Raw genomic sequence first — 24442 nt, forward strand, 5'->3', positions numbered from 1 at the left:
ACGATTTTTTACAAATGAAAATACTAAAAATCACCGGAGCTGTGCGATCTTATATGAAGGGTGGGAAGAGTTTTGGTGACGTAACCGAAAAGCATCCACTTCTTCTCGATTTTTTTCCAAAGAAACCACTAGACCTTTCGGCACGGGGGTTCCTCGAGCGTATGGGTCCACATTTTGGGTAGGTCCACGATTTTTTACAAATGAAAATAATAAAAATCAACGGAGCTGTGGAATCTTATCTGAAGAGTGGGAAGAGTTTTGGTGACGTAACCGAAAAGCATCCACTTCTTCTCGATTTTTTTCCAAAGAAACCACTGGACCTTTCGGCACCGGGGTTCCTCGAGCGTATCGGTCCACATTTTGGGTAGGTCCACGATTTTTTACAAATGAAAATAATAAAAATCACCGGAGCTGTGGAATCTTATCTGAAGAGTGGGAAGAGTTTTGGTGACCCAACCGAAAAGCATCCACTTCTTCTCGATTTTTTTCCAAAGAAACCACTTGACCTTTCGGCACGGGGGTACCTCGAGCGTATCGGTCCACATTTTGGGTAGGTGCACGATTTTTTACAAATGAAAATAATAAAAATCACCGGAGCTGTGCGATCTTATATGAAGGGTGGGAAGAGTTTTGGTGACCTAACCGAAAAGCATCCACTTCTTCTCGATTTTTTTCCAGAGAAACCACTAGACCTTTCGGCACGGGGGTTCCTCGAGCGTATCGGTCCACATTTTGGGTAGGTCCACGATTTTTTACAAATGAATATAATAAAAATCACCGGAGCTGTGGAATCTTATCTGAAGAGTGGGAAGAGTTTTGGTGACCTAACCGAAAAACCTCCACTTCTTCTCGATTTTTTTCCAAAGAAACCACTAGACCTTTCGGCACGGGGGTTCCTCGAGCGTATCGGTCCACATTTTGGGTAGGTCCACGATTTTTTACAAATGAAAATAATAAAAATCACCGGAGCTGTGCGATCTTATATGAAGGGTGGGAAGAGTTTTGGTGACCTAACCGAAAAGCATCCACTTCTTCTCGATTTTTTTCCAGAGAAACCACCAGACCTTTCGGCACCGGGGTTCCTCGAGCGTATCGGTCCACATTTTGGGTAGGTCCACGATTTTTTACAAATGAAAATAATAAAAATCACCGGAGCTGTGGAATCTTATCTGAAGAGTGGGAAGAGTTTTGGTGACCCAACCGAAAAGCATCCACTTCTTCTCGATTTTTTTCCAAAGAAACCACTAGACCTTTCGGCACGGGGGTACCTCGAGCGTATCGGTCCACATTTTGGGTAGGTCCACGATTTTTTACAAATGAAAATAATAAAAATCACCGGAGCTGTGCGATCTTATATGAAGGGTGGGAAGAGTTTTGGTGACCTAACCGAAAAGCAACCACTTCTTCTCGATTTTTTTCCAGGGAAACCACTAGACCTTTCGGCACGGGGGTTCCTCGAGCGTATCGGTCCGCATTTTGGGTAGGTCCACGATTTTTTACAAATGAAAATAATAAAAATCACCGGAGCTGTGCGATCTTATATGAAGAGTGGGAAGAGTTTTGGTGACGTAACCGAAAAGCATCCACTTCTTCTCGATTTTTTTCCAAAGAAACCACTAGACCTTTCGGCACGGGGGTACCTCGAGTGTATCGGTCCACATTTTGGGTAGGTCCACGATTTTTTACAAATGAAAGTAATAAAAATCACCGGTGCTGTGGAATCTTATCTGAAGAGTGGGAAGAGTTTTGGTGACGTAACCGAAAAGCATCCACTTCTTCTCGATTTTTTTCCAAAGAAACCACTAGACCTTTCGGCACGGGGGTTCCTCGAGCGTATCGGTCCGCATTTTGGGTAGGTCCACGATTTTTTGCAAATGAAAATAATAAAAATCAGCGGAGCTGTGGAATCTTATCCGAAGAGTGGGATGAGTTTTGGTGACCTAACCGAAAAACATCCACTTCTTCTCGATTTTTTTCCAAAGAAACCACTGGACCTTTCGGCACGGGCGTTCCTCGAGCGTATCGGTCCACATTTTGGGTAGGTCCACGATTTTTTACAAATGAAAATAATAAAAATCACCGGAGCTGTGCGATCTTATATGAAGAGTGGGAAGAGTTTTGGTGACCTAACCGAAAAACATCCACTTCTTCTCGATTTTTTTCCAAAGAAACCACTAGACCTTTCGGCACGGGGGTACCTCGAGCGTATCGGTCCACATTTTGGGTAGGTCCACGATTTTTTACAAATGAAAATAATAAAAATCACCGGAGCTGTGCGATCTTATATGAAGGGTGGGAAGAGTTTTGGTGACCTAACCGAAAAGCATCCACTTCTTCTCGATTTTTTTCCAGAGAAACCACTAGACCTTTCGGCACGGGGGTTCCTCGAGCGTATCGGTCCACATTTTGGGTAGGTCCACGATTTTTTACAAATGAAAATAATAAAAATCACCGGAGCTGTGGAATCTTATCTGAAGTTGTAAATCTCAAAATGTTTGCTTACAGCTGGTCTCGTGATATTTATATCTATTGACAGATCGATTTCTCTACAATTTTTTCGTTTACATCGATTTCTGGAAAGTCCATCGTAGATCATCGTTTATTTTATCATTGACAGGGAAAGTGATCTATCCCTCTTCGTGGTCAATATGCTTACTCCACCCGCGTCAGCTTTAACACTGCAAAACCTGAACGAGGTTAGGTCTATAGACCCATCGGCACTCCCATCTGTACGGAATCGTTCACAGATGCGTGGATATGTGTGGAAAGAGAGCTCGGATCAGACCGGAGCGACCCGTTGAATAAAATTTTGTCGTCCTCGTGTCACTCCTGAGATTTATCTCTTACAAGATTTCACTTTTTCCATTTGAATAATTTTCCAAGTCGGAGAGAATCGAGACCATATTTACCGACTAAGGGTACAGAATCCCATTTGAATAGAATCACGAGGATTCAAAATTTTCAAGTATTCCATCGTAAACGCTTGGATAGTGTTTTTAATTCGATCTGAAAGAAGAACATTTCGCGCGTTACAATGGAACGTAGACAGTACACGGTATTTCTCCCGTTTCTGACACAAAGACTCGCAGAAGCACGACATTTGCATCGTTGTTAACAAAACCATGCTGAAAGGAGCTCGTTCGATTACCATATATTTAGAATCTTATTCCAGAAATAATTTTCTTTGAACGAAAATATCGACTAATAATAGAAGACTATTCGTTTCGGTATTCTTGCAGCAGAAACGCAAATTTATTCGCACGAGCTTTAGACAAATAAACAATTATGAGAATTATCGCGTTCTCTGCCTTCTTACCCGTGTGATTATTATTCATAGCGCCGGTCGTCTAGTTTCACCGATTCCATCGCGAAATACAAGACTAAATGTACAATCTGGACGAAACAATATAATTGTCTCGTGTGAACGAATCCGTGAGTCACCGTAGTTGCTTCCTCTTCTTGGATTACCCGGAAACGCGACCTTATAATTGTTCGAAGCGCTAAACCTCGCTATTGCGATGACTGTCACGTTATCACCTAGATACAACTTTTCGTTACTTTACGAAAACTGTAAAATATCTGCACCACGCCTTCGAAACATCCCTTGTTTATACGTGAATCTCTACCATTAGATAACTATAATTATATTTAACGACCTAACGAAGATCGTTATCTTTCGTAGATATCGTACTCGAGCACCTGTATCGAGTAGGATATATCAGTAATAGCTGGTCGTGCTTCATTTATTTATTTATTTCACAGAGAACGTATCCTCTGTTACACACGATCGTGTACAATTTTAGAACGTAGCTTTACCGATCGCGAGATAACAATTTCCGTAAATTCGACGATGAAACCCGATTAGTTCTCTGAATCTGAAAAATCAGGATCCATATGTTGCTTTAATTCACCGATTACTGCCGCGGGGTCTCCAAACGGATTTCGACATTTTTTACGAGCGAGCAAACGAATCCCTGGAAACGTAAGAAAACGTATAACGAGTTTTTATAGACGTCCGGAATGATATTTTTCTTTGCCGTGTGAAATTGCTTTACGAGAGATTACGTCCGATACGAGTTGGCCGAAGTTCTCTCGCCGACGGTTGCCTGCAGTCAGGATTTTCTACTTTACAGCCCAGCCTGTTCGTGTTCCACGCTCACCACTGTATTTCGAACATTCAAAAACGCCAAACGCCTCTACCGACTGTGTATCCACGCGTTTCAACGCTTTCGTTACGAAAACCATTAAGGGATCTGCCCGGTTCCGAGATAAAAGTGGTGTTTCTGCGTTCACTTCGAGTTTCTCAAAAACGTACAAGCGTAGGTAAATTAGTAAGAAAATAGAAGCAAATTTAGATTTTTCAAAATACTAAAAGGCACTCTATTGTTTCGTAAACGTGCGTTATAATATTATAACGAATATTTTACACTATCGTCCTTGGGATTAATTAAACATTCTACGATGTTCGGTAGCTTTATCTTTGGGTTATTTTTTAATTAAGTTTTTAATAAACTAGGTTTAGGTAATAGTATTTGTTAATTTGTCTTAAGAATCTTCTATATATTTTCTACGACGATAGCCAACAAGGAAAAGATGTCAAAATTTTACGAAAAATCAAGCTTCCATCTCTGGTAGGTTATTTCGCTCCGAATGATCGTTTCTTTTTATTTAAATACAGACGATAGTTAAGCTTCTGCAGATTTTCACGTTCGAAACGAGAGGCACCCTCTTTCGACGTACAACTTCGATAAAATCGATCGTTGGTGCTTGAAAAAATTCACGACTAAGTACATCCGCGAAACTTCTCCGTTTTATAGTTCCTTTAAAAGAGAAAAAAATCTAAAAATTCAACTTTTATTTCTCAAAAAAAAAAAAAAAAACGAAACCGCGAGAAATCTACACGTCCTCTCGATAACCTCCCGATAGAAAGAAGAAAAAAAAACAATGACAGAATGAAAGGACCACGGGTATAATACCGCGTCAGTTGCCCCCGTGGATCGACCTGTTCGATTTCAGCAGCGCGTTGAATGAGAACCGTAATTTCGCTGACGAGGCAACCGACGACGAATTACTCGAGTCCTTCCCGGTGACTCCCTCGGGAAACGAAACGGGGGAAAAAAAAAAAATAAAACTCGAATGCAAATTCCGATCGTTGCACGTACAGGGAAGTTTCTAATCTCGGGGCGATCCCGCTTCCACGAGCTTCGAGAATGCGCGGTTCGTCTAACTGCCCCGCGGGCGTTATCCGATAACTAACCGAAACGTGATTTCCATCGGGGGATGGTTTCTCGTTCTTGTTCCGCTTAACCGGTCAGAACGACGCTTCGAAGTTCATTAATACATAACCGTGTCCGTTCACACGTTCTGTAAGTGTCTCGTCGTTTATTTCAAATTTAACGCGATCAAATCTTTCCGAATCGCAACCTTGGTATTAATTGCTCTTCGTTGCAAATTTTAGTTTCCCGTGTCTCTTCGTGACCGAACTGGCCCCGGTGGTTCGGTAATTCGCGATTAATAGGATAGATGTTGAAAGAAATATTCCACTTAAATATAACAATAATCAACCTACGGGCTTTTTTAAGAAACATTGTCGGTGAAGAAGATCGACCATCCCATCTTGGGATGTGTTTGAATCGTGGAGAAATAAGTGGGTCAGTATATCGGTTTTAATAGGTCACGATTAATAAAATCGATGATAAAGCAAGAATATTTTAATAATAACTAATACAATAGTGGACTTCCCTTGGCAAAGAATATCAATCATACCGGATGTGTTTATCATGGTGATGTAAGTGGGTCACCGTGTTTGTTCTAATAGGTTCGTCACGATTAATAGGATCGACGTTGAAACAAATATTCTATAATAATAACTGATACAACGGTAAACAAGCTACATGGTCGTTTAAGGAGCTCCCTTGGGACGGAAGGTCGACAATCTCACCTTGATACGCGAAGGGTTAACAGTGTGGATCGCCAAACATCGCGCGCTCGCGAAAACGCACACAAAAGTTACGTATTGAGAAACCTCGAGAAACCATGGTCGATAAACATCCCTCGATGGATTCCTATCGGGCTAAACCAGCGGTTAGCTCCCTTGCAAATCCGGAAATCGACGCGGTCCAGCCTGGGTCGTTCTAATGCCTGCGCGTATTATTTCCCACCAAATGTCACTGCCAGAACACGATAATCAATAACGGTTGGCATTCAGCTATATAATGTGGCCGGCCAATCGCCTGGAACGTCGAGCGATGTTTCTGCGAGGGACTGCCAAATCATCCGGGAAACCTTGACAAATCGATGGCCCTTTGGCGGGTCGCGGTCCGCCGCCATGAAAGTATCGGGGGATAAACGCGAGCGTGTGCACGGAGAACGAGGGGACGTACGTGTAGGAAATGCAGATGCGCAGGGGCACACCGCGTTAATTACGGGGAAATTGATGACGAGATACCGAAAGAAAGGGAGGCGATGGGAACTGATCGAATTATGGACGATTTCGGCGACCAAAATTTTAATTAGAGGATTGTCATGTGGGTGCGCAGGAATTGCAAAAGTATAATTCGAACGGTTCGGTGGGGAACATCGTTCGGGAAATTTTGACAGGAAGCTTAATTATAGGAAAATTAACGAGACAATACGGAATAAAGGAGAGTGGTGGAATTACGAGTGGTTTTGGCGATGAAAATTTTAATTAGAGGATTGTCCCGTAGGTGCGCAGGAATTGCAAAAGTACAGTTCGAAAGGTTCGGTGGGGAACATCGTTCGAGAAATTTTGACAGGAAGCTTAATTGTAGGGAAATTAACGAGGCAATATGTAATAAACGAGAGTGGTGGGATGTGGTGGAATTACGAGTGGTTTTGGCGACGAAATATTTTAATTAGGGGACTGTTACGTAGGTGCAGATGAATTGCAAAGGTACGATTGTTTACACGTTTCTGTGGACGAACGTCGAATTATTTTGCAAGTTTTGACAAATCGATAACCCTTTTGGTGGGTTGCGATCGTGCCTGGGAAAGTATTGGTGCAAGTAGCCGAGCGTGGGCGAGAGGGCGTGCAGGAAATGCAGATGCGCCGAAGGACGCGCCTTAATTGCAAGGAAATTGACTAGGCGATTTCGTAAAGGAAAGAAGCTTCGTGGACAGTGGTGAAATTTTCAGTGGGTCTCGAGAAATGATAAAAGTAGAATTATTTAAATAAAATACAACGAGAAAGTTAGCAACGAGATATGGTAATCGATCAAAAACAAATGTAGTTCGTTCATGTATTATTGCACGAAAGTAGAAGCAAACTTTTTCAATCGTTGGACATATTTTTCGACAGCGATCTTCAATTTGTTCCACTTTTTTTCAACACTCCCTAGAAATCGAACTTTATCGATATTATCGTTACCATTGATCCGAGTTTCTGATACTTGAATGTACTCTCTTTCGATCTCGCTCGTCTCAATTTCTCGCGAATTCACCGAAATCGAATCGAGTTGCAGATTCCCGTGGAGTATTTCTCCTCGTCTATCGTTTAATTTCGATTCTCCTTCGAACTTATCAAGATGGTCCATACACGAGCGATCTCTAATACGAATCGGCAACACGAGACGACGATCCAGCAAAAAACCTAGATACCGAGTCGAACGAACCCATTACTCGATCCAACGCGACAGGGTTAAACGTGTGTAAACACCGGAGATAAGGCGACGAGAGCGAAACGCCGGTGAGTACATACTCGTCGTTCGATCGCCCGGCACAGAAAAGGGTTGCACGATTCTGCGCCGCGATTACTCGGTTGGCAAGATTTCGATGAAGCCGCTCGATACAACCGAATCGAGAGAACATTGATATTCACGCCTGATTAGATTGGGACAATGCGTCGAGGTGGAACACTTTGGGAATCGATGTACCGTACCGGTGCTGTTACATACACCGGTGCGCATCCATAGCGACGATCCCGTCGGTGATGTACGCTTTGCGAAGTAAAATTACGAATAGAACCAGAGGGATCGTGTAATTGAGTTAAAAATAACCGGTGCTTCCGATTTTCCAAACCGTAAACGTAACATCCCTATAGTCGCTTAAAGTAATTAACACTTCAAGTTCGTTACGAGAAAATGAAAACCACAATATTTCGTACCGTAGGTAATATCGTACAATTACTTTGAAAAGTGCAACGCTTTTATTGAAACAACCGATGACGTTCATTTTCAAATTTTAAGCGAAACGTTACCGTACTCGATCAAAATAATCAACCCCTTGTTCATCGAAGTTCTTTCGTTACGAGAAAGTGGGAACCGTAATACTTTATTAAAGTAAAGATAAATCGATTACTTCGATACGTACGAAGATATTTTATTTCAATATTCCACGCATTGCAACGTTTCATCGCGACACGGTATTTCGATATCTGGTAAAATTAGACTAAATTGGATACCGATCGAGAGTCGTACTCCAGATAGAGATGGTTACACGTTCGCGGGGAGGATTCGTATTTCGCGACAATCCGGTTCGATAAATTTCGCATCCCCGAACGCTACAGCATATCGAACGTACGATCGGAATTGTGCTTCGGCGAGTCAATAGATGGAATGGGTCAGACACGCGCGCCCTTTCGAAGCGAAGTAACTCAAGGCATTCTCGGAGGTTCCATCACCGTCGCACGAGAAGTCCTTTTTGCGCTTCGGCTGCTACCGGGAACGATCTCGTGCTACTCGCCGGGAACTACCCCTTTTTTACTTCTTATCGCTGATAGCGGCTGATCACGCCACGAGAGACAGGGCGTACCGTGAACGGCCCCCTTTTTTTCCTATCTTTTATATCCGCTTACGAAAACGGTTGCATTAATCCCCTTGCCCTAGAACCCTTACCCCGAGACCTCGAGAATAGTTAACACTTACAATTTATCGACATTCGACCGTAATTTTCTTTTCCTTTTTTCTTTTCCAATTCGTGTTTAAGAGTCTCGATGTCCCTAGGCAATCGCTTAGGTTCACGAATAGTAATAAATATTGTTGCAATATTAGTGGTACGTATCGTATCCGTATCGATGCTAATGAATTATTCTTCGGGTCGATTACAATGTTTTTACTTCTTATAATTCTTGTGCATTGTTCGACCAAATTTAACTATTAATAATCTTTCGACAGAATATTCAATTCGCACAACATTGACTCACTCGTATTTTGTGCACTGGTATTGTACAAAATACAATACGCGAGATGGTGTTTCAACGGAATGTATATTTCGAAGAATAACAATAGTCAGCGTAGAATATAGTCAGCGGTCGATTGAGCGGAATACAAGCTGGAAGTAACGATACCAACGATCGGAAGAGATATAACGGTTAAGCGATACAGCAACGCTCCGATGTTCTGTTAGAGTTTGAGCATCGATGTACGCCCGTATAGTAATGAACTGGTTCTCCGGGTTGAGGAAATGCAATTTAGCTTAGGCTTTTAAGTTTAGAATGCTTCGTCTCGGGTAGCACAATGTTCACTGTAGTCATTATTTACGAATGAGGATCGCGCGTGAATCAGGACGGGTACTCTACAATTTATACGTTAATAAAAGTCGATAAATTTGACCCGAATTGAACATTTTCACGGAATAAATGACAGAATCGATATTCTTTCGTATTTAACGTTGCTCGGTCATCGAATTATTTGATTTTTGAAATAACAATCAAAGTTTAATTAATATTCGAGTTTAATTCGCAACAAACTAAATTATTTCTGGACTCGACAGTATCGTGTGCGCGAAACGATTCGTTCAAAATATATGTGGTCAAAGTTTGAAACAACTGTGCTTGTGGATTTCTGAGTTGCAGTGAAAAACGCGGACTAATTAAATAGAGTAATGATAAATCGCACGTTTAAATTTATAAGTACTTGGATACGCGTTATTTATTACGCATATTTGTCTGTAATTAATTAATAATTCATCGAAAATAGATTACCGGCACTGTTAACGACCGCGACCACTTAATCGACAATTTGTTCAAATTTTCGGTCAAACACGATAATTAAATACAACAAATACATTTATCGGTGAACCGATAAATACGGGAAATTAAAAATACGTTGTTTTATTAATATGTATCTGTTTGATTTATCATAAAATTCATTAATAATTTTGATAAATATAAAATTACAAGAGAAGACCGATTTTAACGAGACAGGTTGAAAAATATATTACAATAAATGTAAATTGTGTCATTTAATATTCGACGATCACTAGGTAACGAATGGAAATAAACAATTACCGATCGAATAAACGCAAAATATCAATTCTTATTTAAAAAGTTCCAAGAATAATAATAATAAGAGCAACGTGTTTATTACATATTTAGATATAAATATATAAAAGGACAGAAACGTGACAGATTAGTAGTACTGTAAAGGGCGAGAGTCAGTGATATGAGTTCGCTGCTATTAATCCTGAGGGATTTACATATACAACAAGAAACGTGCGACATTTCGTGTAGAGTAGTTTCTGAAAAATGTCGCTGGAACATTTTTAAAGGTTAAATACGGGGACAGAGACATAACGGAGACAGACAGTAATCGTAGCAATTTATTCAATTTAAACAAAATTTTCCGTAACCATTTCCTTTGCAATTGTTTTAAACGGAGTAGATTTTCTAGTAGCCCGGAGTGAATTAAAAAATTTGAAACAAAACGAGAATATAGTTCTACTTGTTCTCTGTATGGACAAATTTTTTTAAATACGTAAATTTTAAAAATGGTCGTACCAAAATTGTGTATTATTAGTGGCAAGGCGTTTATATATGCCATTATTAATTAGCGTACGCGACAGCTGCAAAATGTTGGACAATTGGACAATGCGGAATTGTTTATAGTACGGTCGGTGGATTTCGGGAATTCTTTATCGACAGAATTAATTCTCGTAAATACTTCTCCGTCATTTGTCAGTACTATAATTACGGTTGAAAGTTTCGCAATACTCGAACCTCGACAAGAGTTACGAAGAGATTAGACGTGTTGCGGAAACAGTGCAAAGGAAGCATCCAAACCCAGAGGTGGGTGAGTACATTTGCAGTAGTTGTTGGTAAAAGCGTTTGTCTAATACTTCAGGAATTTCGAACGCTCTTACGGAAGAGCAAACCGAAACTTCCAAGTGTAGTTTTACGCCATTGGAAGATCCAGACAACGATGTGGATTTCGATGAAAGCCCATGGATGAATAATAATTTCAATTCTTGATCGTAAAGCCACCGAAAACAATTTTAAACTCGGTTCTTTATTCGATCGACCACTTACATTGCCATTATTTCATACATTATAAATTGCAAATTAATAGTAGCCCATAGTAAAATATTTCACTCTATAATTCACTTTCTAATGTTCATTAACCGAATAGAATTTTGGTTCACTTTTATTCATTATTCGAAACGTTTATTCAAACAAAAGTTCATCTTTGGTTTCTTCTTAATAAATATTCTCACATAAAATGCACGTTCTTGCAACACTGCAGATGCACCGCAAATAGTGCACTCGAGTCTAAGAGAGGTAATTTCGATCCTTTATTCGAGGCTTCAATTTTACTCAAAAAAAAAGAAATTTATGCATATATTTTACCGTTAACATGAAATTGTGATACAATAGTAATACACCCGAACATGAAACATCGTTAGAGCAGGTCTGTGATCTTTCACAGCGGTGTTCCATCTAGTTGGGAGCGCGAAAGCTACGTCATCGTGGTGCAGCTTGCTTACAAAGGGACGGGCGGTGTTATTGCATTAGCCTACGGTTGTGTCGCGATAATGAGCAATAAATTCTTATCGTCGTGTCACCGTAATGTGCGCAACCACTTTGCGGCCAGAAGAAATGCTTTGGAGCTATGTGGCGCGGGAGTATCGATATCCACGAATAAATTGTCCCGGTGGTCTCGTATTGCGATTGGCCGATACTGGAGGAAATCGTTGATAAGTTCCGACATCGAAGTCGAATCTGAATACGTTACCGTGCATATTGATTGTCCATGATGATTAATGGGACGTTCACCGAGCATGCTCCACTGTAACTATAGCACTTGACAACCGAATGCAAATTAGGTTAACATGCCCTCGAAGATGAAGGATCGGGAGGAACCACCTGACAACATATATTGCATCTCGCCCAACATGGTAGCCAGGAATCTCGGTGGATCATTAAGATCCATCGTTGCAACGATGACAAGGCCTATTATCGCCCAGCGATCCCGATTTTTCATCGACGGGACGACTTTACCAACGGGAAATTATGGTTTCGTCGAGGTGAAATATGTGGAGGAATTTTTCCACGTTCCGAGATCATTTCCGTGTTCGTGATATTTGTAGGTGGACTGTGCGAATTGGAAAATATACGACGGAAATTAATAGATTTACGTTAATCGAAGGCGTCCAGTTTAGTTTGGCGTGTCGTTCGAAAAAAGGAAAATGGATGCTTCGAAAATATATTCGAACGTAAATTTTGCACCGATGCGAATAGTAATGTATTTGACCCGTGTATGAATTACACTCGCACGAGTAATTTCGTGCTTTGAAATCGCGCGAATAGCTAAGAGTAAAATAATGTCTCTGATCATTGGTGCATAATTTATTTAACGACGATTACAATCGTAACGAAGACGTAAATATTTCCGATCTATTGTACGGTCATTTACGGACGGTTTAACGATGTATTTACAAAGAACAAAGTTTGAGATCGAACGTTAGTAACGAGCAATTTGCTGAGATTGTATCGTTCACTTTTAGCGAACTCAATTAGTGAACGTGGCATAGAAAGTCGGATAAATATTGTCGACTCATTGTTGCAACGTGATGCATCAACAGTGAGCTACTGCCTTCGTGTTTAATATTTTTTTTCGCAGCCCTTTGACGAAGCATTTATCGACCCAAGTTTACATAACTCAATAGTTTTCTTATTTTCACTCGTCGCAAACACTCGGAATAAGTTGAAAGTTTTTATAGGGCAAAAAAGAGAAGAGGGGAAGGAAGGAAATTTTATCCCAACATTTCTGAAGCATAATTTAAAAAAATTTGTATGCGTAAATTGTAGGCGATGAACTTTCTAAATAATTCAGAAAAGTAAGTGAAATATTAAGAAAAGTCGTGTAGCAGTAACAATCAAATACATAATAATTTTGAACTCTTTCTATTTCGTACATTTTTCGTACAGAAGCTTCATAGTGTAAAATTTGAAAAATATATTTAATTTTACATCACCCTAGAAATGTTCAAACGAATGTTTCTCTTTTTTTTTCTTCTTCGTCTCTGCCACACTAAACGTTCAACTTTCATTCGATTTTCTGAAATCTAGAAATTGAATCGTCTACAATTCCTGTAACGTGTTTCTGCTTCCTATACCCTGAGAACGTTTAAATGAATTTTACTTTTCCACGTGCACCAGGAACCGTTGGTATCAACACGACTGATTAATATTGAATGGAAAAAGCAAGAATTAGGTCGCTCCATTACAGCGTCGAATTCCATCATCGACGTGTACTCTGCAGTAAGTTTACTTATGAACTGCAAATTAGATTGTACTCCGTTTAACGTCCCTTGTTCACCGAGTTATGGTTTTAAAAGTTCTGTTTGCTCAACTTACAACCACCTGCAAACGTAATAAATGTCTATCACGGTTAACTGCGAACGATAATTGCACTAACTAGTTTCGAAGTACTCCCGAACAATATTGACTTATTTTACAACGAGTCGTTTCAGCGTTTTAATTAATGCTTCTGTAGATCCACCGGGTAATGCGTTACGGCCACTCGATCTTTACGGATACATAAAACTGAGAAATAGGAGGCTGTAAAAGCTTTCGAGTGAACTTTAAATTATGCAATTGATTAAGCTCGTTTTCACGAAATTGCGTAATCCGATCGAACGTGTGTACAAGTTCGCGAGTGTTTCTCTTGCTTTTCGAACTTCTTCTCACTTTATACAAATCAGGTATAACAAGGAAGAATGTTTGAGTATAATCTACGTTTCCTTCGAAGTGTGTCTTTGTTTAATATTGGAAAAATATAACCGTTCTTGCTTAAGTATTTCTAACGGATGAAAAGTAACGTTTCGATTGTATTATTCACGATTCTCTGTAAAAAGAGGTCGAAAGTACCGAAGTTAGCGCTACCGGTGTATTAAATAGTCGGACGGCAAGCGAATATTAAATAATTGGGTAAGAAATTCAGGAAACAACTTTTTCATTTATCATCTTCGAATAACCCGTTGTTTAATAAGCGGAAGAATTTTTAATCCGAAGGAAAAGTGCGTTTAAAAGTTGAAATAAAATACCGAACTCTCTCTCTTGTTAGTTTTAATAAATCTTGGTAGTACGATGACTTAAGCTTTCGCTAACAAGGCAAGATTCCCAACTCAATTACGAAACTTTCGGAAGACGTAGGAGGTATCCAGCTAAATAATACGCTACTTTTCTTTGCCGCCCGAATTCCCTTTCAAAAGGACAAAGTCAACTTTCCTAGAATACCGGTTAATTTCAAGTTTAATTTATTCCTATCGGTTAATCGCTTCGCTAAACGGTTTTAGCTTCCAGTAGCGATCGGTCGGAATCTTTCGGCTCTTGTTCACCCTTTTGTCAGAATTTAACGTTCGTTTCTCGCGTTACCTGCGCGCTGCGATATTTACGGAATAAATTACCGTTATTTACGCCATTCCCGCGCGACGCGTTGAATTTCGAAAATAGAATAGTAAACACGAACGGATTCGATTCACTCCCTCGGTTCTCTTATCCGGTGTGTCTCTCGATGTTTCGTCGATGAAATATTCAGTTTCGTTGGACGTGCATTCGTCCTACTTTTCGTACCAAGGAGACAGAGGTCTCGGTCGAATTCGTAGTCGCTTCCTCTTGCACTTTCTTCGCAGAGATGGGAGTAAGGCCGACGGGAGTAGGTATTCTCGACAGCGAAATGTGTCGAGAACCGACTATTCGCGTGAAACGTTCGAGGCCGTTGGGCAAGCAAGATCTGTCCCGAGAACTCGATAGAGAAGCGACTCGTTCCGGCGACGTACACGATGGTTATTTGGCAGTAGCGACGTGACCGATGGCATATTCATTAATACGGATACGTATTGATGTGGCGAGCATTGGGTCGAGGCACCGAACAGGTAATCAAATTGTCCTTGGCATTACTAACTTACAAAAATTACCTTCTCTGAGACAGTGATCCACGTAAGAAGTCGGTCACAAATTTAAACTTACACGCGACGTTCGCAAAATCTATCGAACAGATATTTAGAAAAATTTAAAAAATCGTAAATGTTAAATTGTACACACACAAAAGTAAAATATACCTAAAACGTGCACGCAGGTAAAAGACGAGATGCAGCCGGTGTCAAATTAAAAGTGTTGTTAAATTTCACGACTCGTGTCTCAATCGTTCATATTTCGTCTGCTGAAAAGTTATCTCTCGAGGTATCAACTTACTTTAAGAGTCATCGAGTTGTACTATACGCTCGGAAAATTCGACTGAAGAAATATTTCGTCAAATTTTAAACTTAATACCAAATATTAGAAGGCGATTCGGAGTATTTAGGTGTCGATAAAAATAAAGTATTTCCAGCGTGTGAGGTAGAGTTAGAAGTGCTGTTTTTAAAACGTAACCTGAAACGTGTAATTCGATGTAACAATGCTTTCATAACTGTGTTTGAATCGATTCTGTAAAATATTGTATACGGTTGGCGGGCGATCCAATAACGCGAATGTGATTCTCTCACGCGAGTTCGTTAATCTTAAACGTTAGAAATTATGTATCGCTGCTATACCGCGGGAAACTTTCTTACGCGATCGTTGGTTGCACGCCTCGATCTCGTTAGGACTGCATCATCGAGATACCGTCGCGCGTGTCTGGCATAGTTGGCCGATGTTTTCGCGTTATCGCGAATTTGCCTTTCCGCGCGTAATTGCGCGCCAGGTGGCTCGCACTTCGAATATCGCGACACGTAAATCGCGCGGACCGTTTCGGTGCATCACGGTGCGCGTGCATCACGGTGCGCGTGCATCGCGGTGCGCGTGCATCGCGCTAGTTTCCGACTACGTGAGCTGGGTGCAACAGACCGAGTGTTTTTTTCCACGGGAAAAACGATCACGGTCGTAAGAAATCAGAATTTCGATACTTGGGAAAGAAATTTCGTTAACATATTACAGATATATTCTTAGCGGGTTTTTGAATATTATTAAGAACAAATATTTTTCAAGAGTCCATTCGTAAATTTTGTGGTCTGGACTTTGATGAGAAATTAAAATTATTTGGAAAAGAAATTTCGCTAACTCCCCAATTATATACATATTCTTACACAGTGTGTATTTGAATATTTTTAAGAGCGTAAATATTCTTCAAAAGTTCATTCGTGAATTTTATTCTCCGGATTTTGATCCAATGTTATTTCTATCGATCGTCCTTCCCAGTATATAGAAAATTATTCCTTTTATTTCTAGTCTCGTGTGACCTGGAACACTATTATGTCATACATATATCAGTGAGTTTATCGTGTTTTATTCAACAGTAAAAAAAGTAAAAAAGTACGACACTATCGTTCGAAAGTATCAAGCTGATTCGGAAATTGAGCTTCGTGGAAGAAAAGTAAAAACGTAATTTCGAGATTATCGAAACTTAGCAAATAAAAAGATTGCTCTTTTTTCTATCCCGTGAAATTGGTAATCCGTTTCAAGAGGCATTTGTTTTAAATTTATTGTACAAATCTCCCCCGAAACCTTGCGCCACTCATTTTTCAATATCGCGAGTAATTTGTTGTGTAGCGTACGAATCCTCGTACTCGTAGAAAAAGTTAATTAACCATGCATCGCAGTTGAAAACCTTCATAAAAAGCCCTGTCTTCTTTTGACAGATGTACGAACCTTTCTTCAGCTGTTCAGGAAATTACCCGTAAAATCATCATTTTTAATATTCTTTCTCGCGCGATGCGCACCATTTCAGCGAGATTAAAAAACCAACCCGAGAGGAACCGTGACGTACGTTTTTATACAGGGTGGTCCAATTACTCCGTCCATCTATCTCGCTTTAAACCGTGGGAAGAATCGATGTTTACACAAGTTTTCCGAGCGGAGATGATTTAAGGATTAACCGTATACTTTTACACAGAATGTACATTTTTTCGTCGCGGAATTCGACAGTGTAAATGAATCGTAAGAATAAAAATATCAAGGTACGTCCATCTCGAAGCCAACGAGTTTTTTATCGATTTATTCCACTCTGCTTTTATTCGCAAAATGCGTTATTACGTCGAGTTCAGTCTCAGAGAGCTTCTCTTTAAGAAAAGAAACGCACTTGATCGTCGTTTCTACTCTACACCTTCATACCGGAACTCGACACCTGCAGTTTCGTTTCGTCAATTGTGCATACAGACGATTTGCAGTATCGCTCAGGTTGCATTCAAACTTAGTGGTACCCGACTCAGCGAAATTACTCCAACTAGAACCGGATGTTGACACAGCAACCGAGGGCCTACGAGTAAGCGACTTGGCAAAATTTGCTGACTGACGATCGTACTCGACTCCGTACTGTAAAAGTATTGTTAATAAAAACCACAGACAGAGGTACTTCCATTCATTCGGTAGATCAATGCGTGTAATTTCTGATACTCGATTTCGAGGGAACGATAGAACCTGGATGGATGCAACCTCGATATCTTCGTGCATATCTCGTTTGCTACAATGGGTTAGCAAGCGAGAGAGACAGTTGCTTAGTGACTCGGTGTAATTAGAAGTGGATGGATTGGTCACTTAGCAACTTAGCGGAACTCGAAGTCGCATGATTGGTCGCTTAGCAGCTTAGCGAGACTCGGAAGTGGAAGAGACGGTCACTCGGTAATTTTAGCGAAATTGCGAGTGAAAATTATTCCTTTTGTAACTGAAGTAAATCGTTGACAAGAAACTCGCGATTACTCGACGGATCGAGCGTTGCATTGTATAATTTTAATCCGTTGAATTTTGGATGCTGCGCGTGTAAGAAATGGAAGCTGCGAGGAGTGTGTTTTACCGACCCCTGAGAGTTCTTGCAAAGTGCTCTTGTCTTGTTTCGAGTTATTTTCGAATCCTCTCGATCTCTCTGATCTTTTTGCGTTTCTTCTTCGGTTTAGTCCATTCTGACAAGTCTGTCTCGACAAATTCGTATCGAATCCAGTTGTATCACATCGACAAATTCGTACTGGACTCGGTTGTACTACCTTGATAAATTCGTATTGGATCCAATTGTATTACCTCGACGAACTCGTATCGGATCCAGTTGCATTACCTTGACAAATTCGTATCGAATCCAGTTACATTGCCTTGACAAATTGGTATCGGATCCAATTGTATTACCCTGATAAATTCGTATTGGACTCGGTTGCATTACCAATGGCAATTGGATCTCGATAGTTACAGGCACTCGAGGCTGGAAATTCCTGCGTGCATGAAAATTTATTCCAAGAATGTTCGTTCTCGAATACCTGCGACTATGAGATATTACAGCATCGTAAAGTACGCCTGTATATCGCAGTTTGTCTCTCCCCGTTAGACACACACAGGAATTTCCCACACTCCTTGCACTGTTTGCAAATCTCCGCGCGGATACTGTCATCATCTTGGCGAAAATTCCGTACCGCGAGTCTCGTCGATAACGCACGCGTGAAGGATCATCGCACGACAGAGCCCGGAGACCTTGGCGAACGACAACCTCGTCCGCGGGGTTCTTAATACGTCAGAAATTCACCGTCTAACACGGTAAACTTCATTATTGTACAGTGTCGTTGAACGAGGCTCGATCTAACGCGTACCAACAAAGAGACGTGTTGCCATTTTAACGAGACTTTGTAGGCGCACGTCGTACCGAAAGATTGGGAAGTTAAGACACGGATGTTCAGCGATAAGGATCACGATTTTTCGACCGGTTCCTCGACTCCTCGCGATATCGCTGTTCTATCGATGAGGGGGAAAAAAAAAAACGGAGTTGCATCGGTGTCAAGGAGGACAATATTTTTGCTTATTTTTGCGAAAATACGTGAAGGAAAATGAGAAAACTCACTTCGGTGAATCTCGTTTCAGGACAAAAACGTGTTCAAAGTTTAAGTATCCTCGCCGGAATACTTCGGCACTGTGTTCTCAAAGTATTAAAAGTTGAGAGAACGCGAAAAGTGTCGAGTTCCTCGAATCGAAAAGTCTTCGCCCTCGAGCTTCCATATTCTACGGAAAATAGATAATTCTATCTAACGCGTAAAGAACGAATCGTTTGCAAACGCGACAGAGTTTCAATCCGTGTTTCTTATCTCCCCGACGACATTCGTACTCGCGGTGCAAATGTCTCCTCGTGCGAGGTGTGTAACTTTAATTATTCGTATCTCGAGAATTATCGAGTTTCTGCAACCAATATTTCGCACACGGCAACAGGAAGCCGTAATTCAGCGTCGTTGAAAAGTAGGTTAAAATCGAAGGGGGGACAGGTTGAGTGGTTCCCTCTTGTTGGTCGCGTTATTTTCGCGCGGGGCCTCGTGGCCCTCATTACCCGTGAATCGTGCAAGTTTCTTCCCGGCTTTCGGGGAGGCTCATCGATCCATTGACGATGACCGGCGAAAATGAGAGGATCGGATAAAATTGGGATTACAAATTGTGGTCCTGTTACCAAGATGGAGCGCCTCTGAATATTTTATATCCGCGAGGCTACCGTATCGATTGGTTTTCGCGCTATTCTGCGGTCATTCAATTAAAAACTCGGTCAAGCCCGTATTAACGAATCCCGCGTTATCAACGCCCCCGTGTGAAAGAGTAAAGCGGCCGAAGACGCTTAAAGGAGAACCGCGGATGGTACCGGGAGCTCAACGAAATTAGCTCCCGTGGAGCTTCTGTGAATGAATAGATACGCTTTCGAGCTGACCCTCTACCCCTTACCGCGCGTTCAGTTTCAATTTTTACCATTCTATTAAGAGGATGGAATGACACCGGTGGCGAAGATAACTCTTTGATATGAATTGTACGAGACGCAACAGCTATTCATTAGAGGGCGTAATAATCTTACAAATTGGATCGAACTTTCGTCGTGTAACCATCTTTGTATTATTTTTATCGAAGTAACTATCGATGCTTCCGCTCAGAAGAAATCGAATTAAGTGCATTCGTTTTTATCACCTATTACCAGAATTTGAACTACATTAGGAACGAAGACAACCCTTTGGGGGAGAATAAATTGTTCGTGACCCAACAGCCATTCATTAGAGGGGAAAGTAATAATCTTACAAATTGTATCTTCGCGTAAATTCTGTATCGAACTTTCGTCGTGTGATCGTCCCTGAATGATATTTCTGAAAATAACTATCGATACATTCGCTGGTAAGAAGTCGAATCGAGCGCGTTCGTTTCAATCGACCCATTACGAGAATTTGAACGATACTGTAACGGAGATAACCCTTTGATAGAGGAAAGATTGCACGAGACTCGATCTCGAACGAGAAGACGAACGACTCGCTAACTGTTGCCAGTCATCCCTGAAATGTGGCCGCGGATATGATCGCGAGAGGATGCTCTACGCGAAGCGCAGTCGATTTTGTTTTACGAACCGCTTCTCGAGCCGTAACTCCTCGTCGTAAACTCTTTTCCTCGGAGAAATACGCGCGAGATTGTTTTCCATGGCGATCTCGTTCCCCGCAGCCAACGATAACGAACCCAACCAGCGCGCGTTCCACCCCCGAAATTCAATATTCTCGAAACGGAAACGAATCTCCCGTCGTACGATAGGGAAATGGATTTCCTTCGATGGAAATTTTATTTCGCCGGTTACGTGGATCGCGATCGATGCGTAACGGGAAGTCTCTCGCCGTGTAAAGCAACAACGTGACGGAATCTATAAGCGTTGCCGGCTATTTCGTCTTATTGCCGGCGAGCGGGGAACACGAAGCCCGCGAAGTATCGCATAACTGTTCAACTCTAGACAAGAGAAGATTTGGCCGGGTACGGCTTCGGAAAACGGCGAAACGCCAATAATCATCGTGCGTTCTTGATTTGCCACCGGGAAGCTCCAAACAGTGGTAAATAAAAGAACGAGCGAGCCTGGTTTCGTTCGAACGAGCTGAGGGGAAAACTTTTTTCATGGAAACGATGTACATTTTTTCAACGATTTTGGGAATAATGGTGGCTAGTGTGCGAGAGTGGTAATTGGAACGGTAATTGGAAGTTACGATAATTATTTAAAATTCGTAACGGGGAAAATTTTGCAACGGTGAAGGGAATTAACATTGACTAATTGTGTGAATATATTCGAGAAGTTTTGAAAGGAAGTATTTAAGTATACTCTGCTTCCGGTTCGGAGATTGTCAATCGTTCTATTTGAATTTTATTAACGCGAATGAATGTACGAATATGAAATTTTGTATTTTTTTATGGAAGTTAACACTTTGTAAATGTATGAAAAAATTGACGTGCTAAAAAAATTGATAGATGAAAGAGTTTTATCGTGTAACGTTTATTTTTAATTTCCGTGCTTTTTCAATCTCGTGGAGATAAAAAAATGTTCGTAAAAATCGGGAATAACGTCGGATATTTTAAGCTTATTTTAAATTAAAAGTCGTTCCGAGTGTATTGTAAAATTTCTCATTAAAAAGTGTAATCTACGCTTATATTATTATTTCTTCCAAAGAGAGACAAAAAATTGACCAGAGCGTTAAAAATATCAGCATTGTTTGCTCGTACAATCGAAATATCTGTAATTTCTTATCGTATTTTATCAACGAACTACTTATCCACTGTCTGGTTTACGACTTCCGTACCAAGGGAAGAATGGCACTATATCTTTGGTAAAAAGACGAGAAACAATCGTAAACAACTACTAAATTTACGATTTAGGAGATAGCCAAGGTTCCTGACCGAAAAGTTAAATCACCTTTGCAATTTATTCTTTACTGACTACTCCAATCTATTAACGTATACAAAATTCATTCTTCGTAGAGCATTGTAGAGAAGAAACCGTAAAAAAATATAAATTTTACATAAAGTTATCTGTCGTCGAAATTTATCAGTATATCTTCGGATAATTTTTATATTTTCTAAGCAACATTTATCAAATTGTGCTTTACGTCCAATAAGAAATGAACGACTTATGCAGCAACCTAATTCTCTAAAATGAAATTTATCGCGTACGTTCCGCACTAATAGACACATCTCTGCCGAAGAACTCGAGGAACATTTATCAACGTTTAACGTATACCAATACTTTGTTAAGCAATAACAAATCTTCTTACCGCAGTGATTAGATACTGTCTCGTAAATGTCCTCCAGTAAGTTATAGTTCTCCTTGATATCGACGATGTACAGGAGTGTCTCGCTGAAATATCGAGGAAAACGGTTTATAGTTAGCGACGGAAGTTGTATCGTTTCACTATGCATTTTCAATGTTGAATTGTTTAGGTCGGATTCTGGGCCGCGTGACGATTCAAATTTACCGAACGACAACGAACGAACAAGATTCAGAATAGATTCATTCACAATACATTTAGTCAAAATTGTAAAAAGGTACTCGCTAAAATATTAATTAATTTCTTTTAACGAACCAGTAAAAAAGTAAGCAATCTTTTAATCTACTATTTTTCCTCGTGTTTTTTCCACTAACCAACTAAGAAAAAAAAAGAATAACGCGCGAACTATAGAACATACCTTCCCGGTTTCCAAAAGTTCCAAAAGAATTTCTACTCTCCAAACAACTAGTATGCAAATTTTAATCATACATTCATTATACGCGAAAAGATTCATTTTACCTACAATCCCTTGGAATATTTACTTTACGCGATTCAAAATCAAGAATATTTTACTTTATCATTTTCTACAAAACTTTTCACAGTATTGGTACAGTACGTGAGCGAAAAAATTGCATCTGGAATTACACCGGACTCTATTCCTCTATTTCTCTTTGATCACGCACAATGCACGTGTCTGTTACACGCGCGAGAAGGTTGCCCCTGAACGACTAGAACCCTTCGTAATCTCAAATGCAATCTTCTCGCGCGCGTACTGTACACACTCGACCAATCGTTCGATCCGCTCGTGAATGTTGCTCGAAATTCACAGTTCCCGTTCGTTCGTTCACGTTCGGTGCATGTACGGTGCAATCGGATAGGATACGTGATCGAATCGTTAGGAAAATTCGAGGTACGGAACGTGTTTCGTTCGATTTCAGTGAAATTCAATTAGTCGAGATCAGCCACTCGCGGGACGATGTCTCCTCGTTTTCATCGTCGAGCTCGTTATCCGACCGTCTAATTCGTCGTATCGCTCGTTCCGGGGATTGAAATTTCACTTTGGCAATATTTTACAGAGAAACGCGAGCTCCAAAGGTAGATGGAATTGAAACGAAGACAGCGTCTCCGGTAGTCGGTGTTATTACATTTAAATACTTTATCGATAATGTTTCAAAGGGACCCAAAATGGTCGACGAGACGGATCAGGGACGCGAGAAGGGGAGGGGACGCGATCCGTGCAGACGAGGTTATACATTACTTTCGAGGGCAACGCGTGACTGTGGATGTTATATTTACAAGACAGGAATACTTACAGACACCTTGCGAATAAAAGCGATACCACGCCTTTGCTCAAAAGGGCCTTCAGAGCCACGGCAACCACCTCGTTCTGTAATAAAAACAAAACACCGGGTTGTATACATCGACGAGGCAGAAGATATATTTGCTGGATGAGAGTGTTCAGACGCTGTGCGTGCAGAATGCGCGCGCAGGTTGTGGAGGGGGAGAACGGGAGGTGGAAATGTACAGTGACTCCCGCTTACAAGCATCGAATCGGGGAACGCTCGTTTTCGTGTCTAGGGAGACGTTTCTCTTTCAGGAATAAATACTTTTAAGCGGTTATCTGACCCAGGTAATATTTTCTTTTCTTACCTTTTTAAATCTTCAAGCACTCAACGTTTCGTTACAAGATATCCTTGTCGATACAATAAACGCGGAACGATGAATTGTCGTTCTTAAGTAAATCATTTATTGTTCAACGATTTGGAGAGAGAAGATTGAAAGTAAAATATATTTCGTTCACATTTTGAATGCATTTAAATTGTACGGGATTCTTTATTAACTGCGTGTGAATTTACATTTTGAGTTGTTTGAAATATTACGACAAGAATGGAAGTATCAACGTCGTTACAACATCGATAAACGACACGATAAATTTCAATCGGATTTCTTCGTTAATTTGAAGCAAAGTAATTTATCGTTGGAAAGGTTAGGGGTTTGTAGTAAAATTTGTAATAATACAGTCGCAGGATCGTGATGTATATTCCGAATCGCAATTATCGTATAAATAAGTAACTATCTCCTTCGGAACTGGTCTCTGATGTATATTAATTAAGAACCGTCGAGAGACTCTTCCAAGTACCGAGATTTAATCTTCCGAAATAGTTTCAGTTAACCGAGTAAGTTGGTAGTTGTATCGATTCGACGCAATTCTCACTTA

The 24442-nt window shown here is 40.6% G+C and overlaps 1 protein-coding gene across 1 annotated transcript in view; it reads right to left on the reverse strand.

Annotated features, from left to right (window-relative positions):
* The window catches only part of Gycalpha99b (guanylate cyclase 1 soluble subunit alpha 2), a 116333-nt gene that overhangs the window by 49738 nt on the left and 42153 nt on the right, over nt 1–24442 (reverse strand). Inside the window, exons 3-4 of the mRNA XM_076323028.1 lie at nt 23538–23611; nt 22231–22313 (exon numbers count right to left, since the gene is read on the reverse strand). Of these exons, the coding sequence (XP_076179143.1) occupies nt 22231–22313; nt 23538–23611 (157 nt within the window). The remainder of the gene's footprint in view (nt 1–22230; nt 22314–23537; nt 23612–24442) is intronic.

The sequence above is a fragment of the Ptiloglossa arizonensis genome, chromosome 11, assembly GCF_051014685.1.
Source record: "Ptiloglossa arizonensis isolate GNS036 chromosome 11, iyPtiAriz1_principal, whole genome shotgun sequence".
NCBI lineage: Eukaryota > Metazoa > Arthropoda > Insecta > Hymenoptera > Colletidae > Ptiloglossa > Ptiloglossa arizonensis.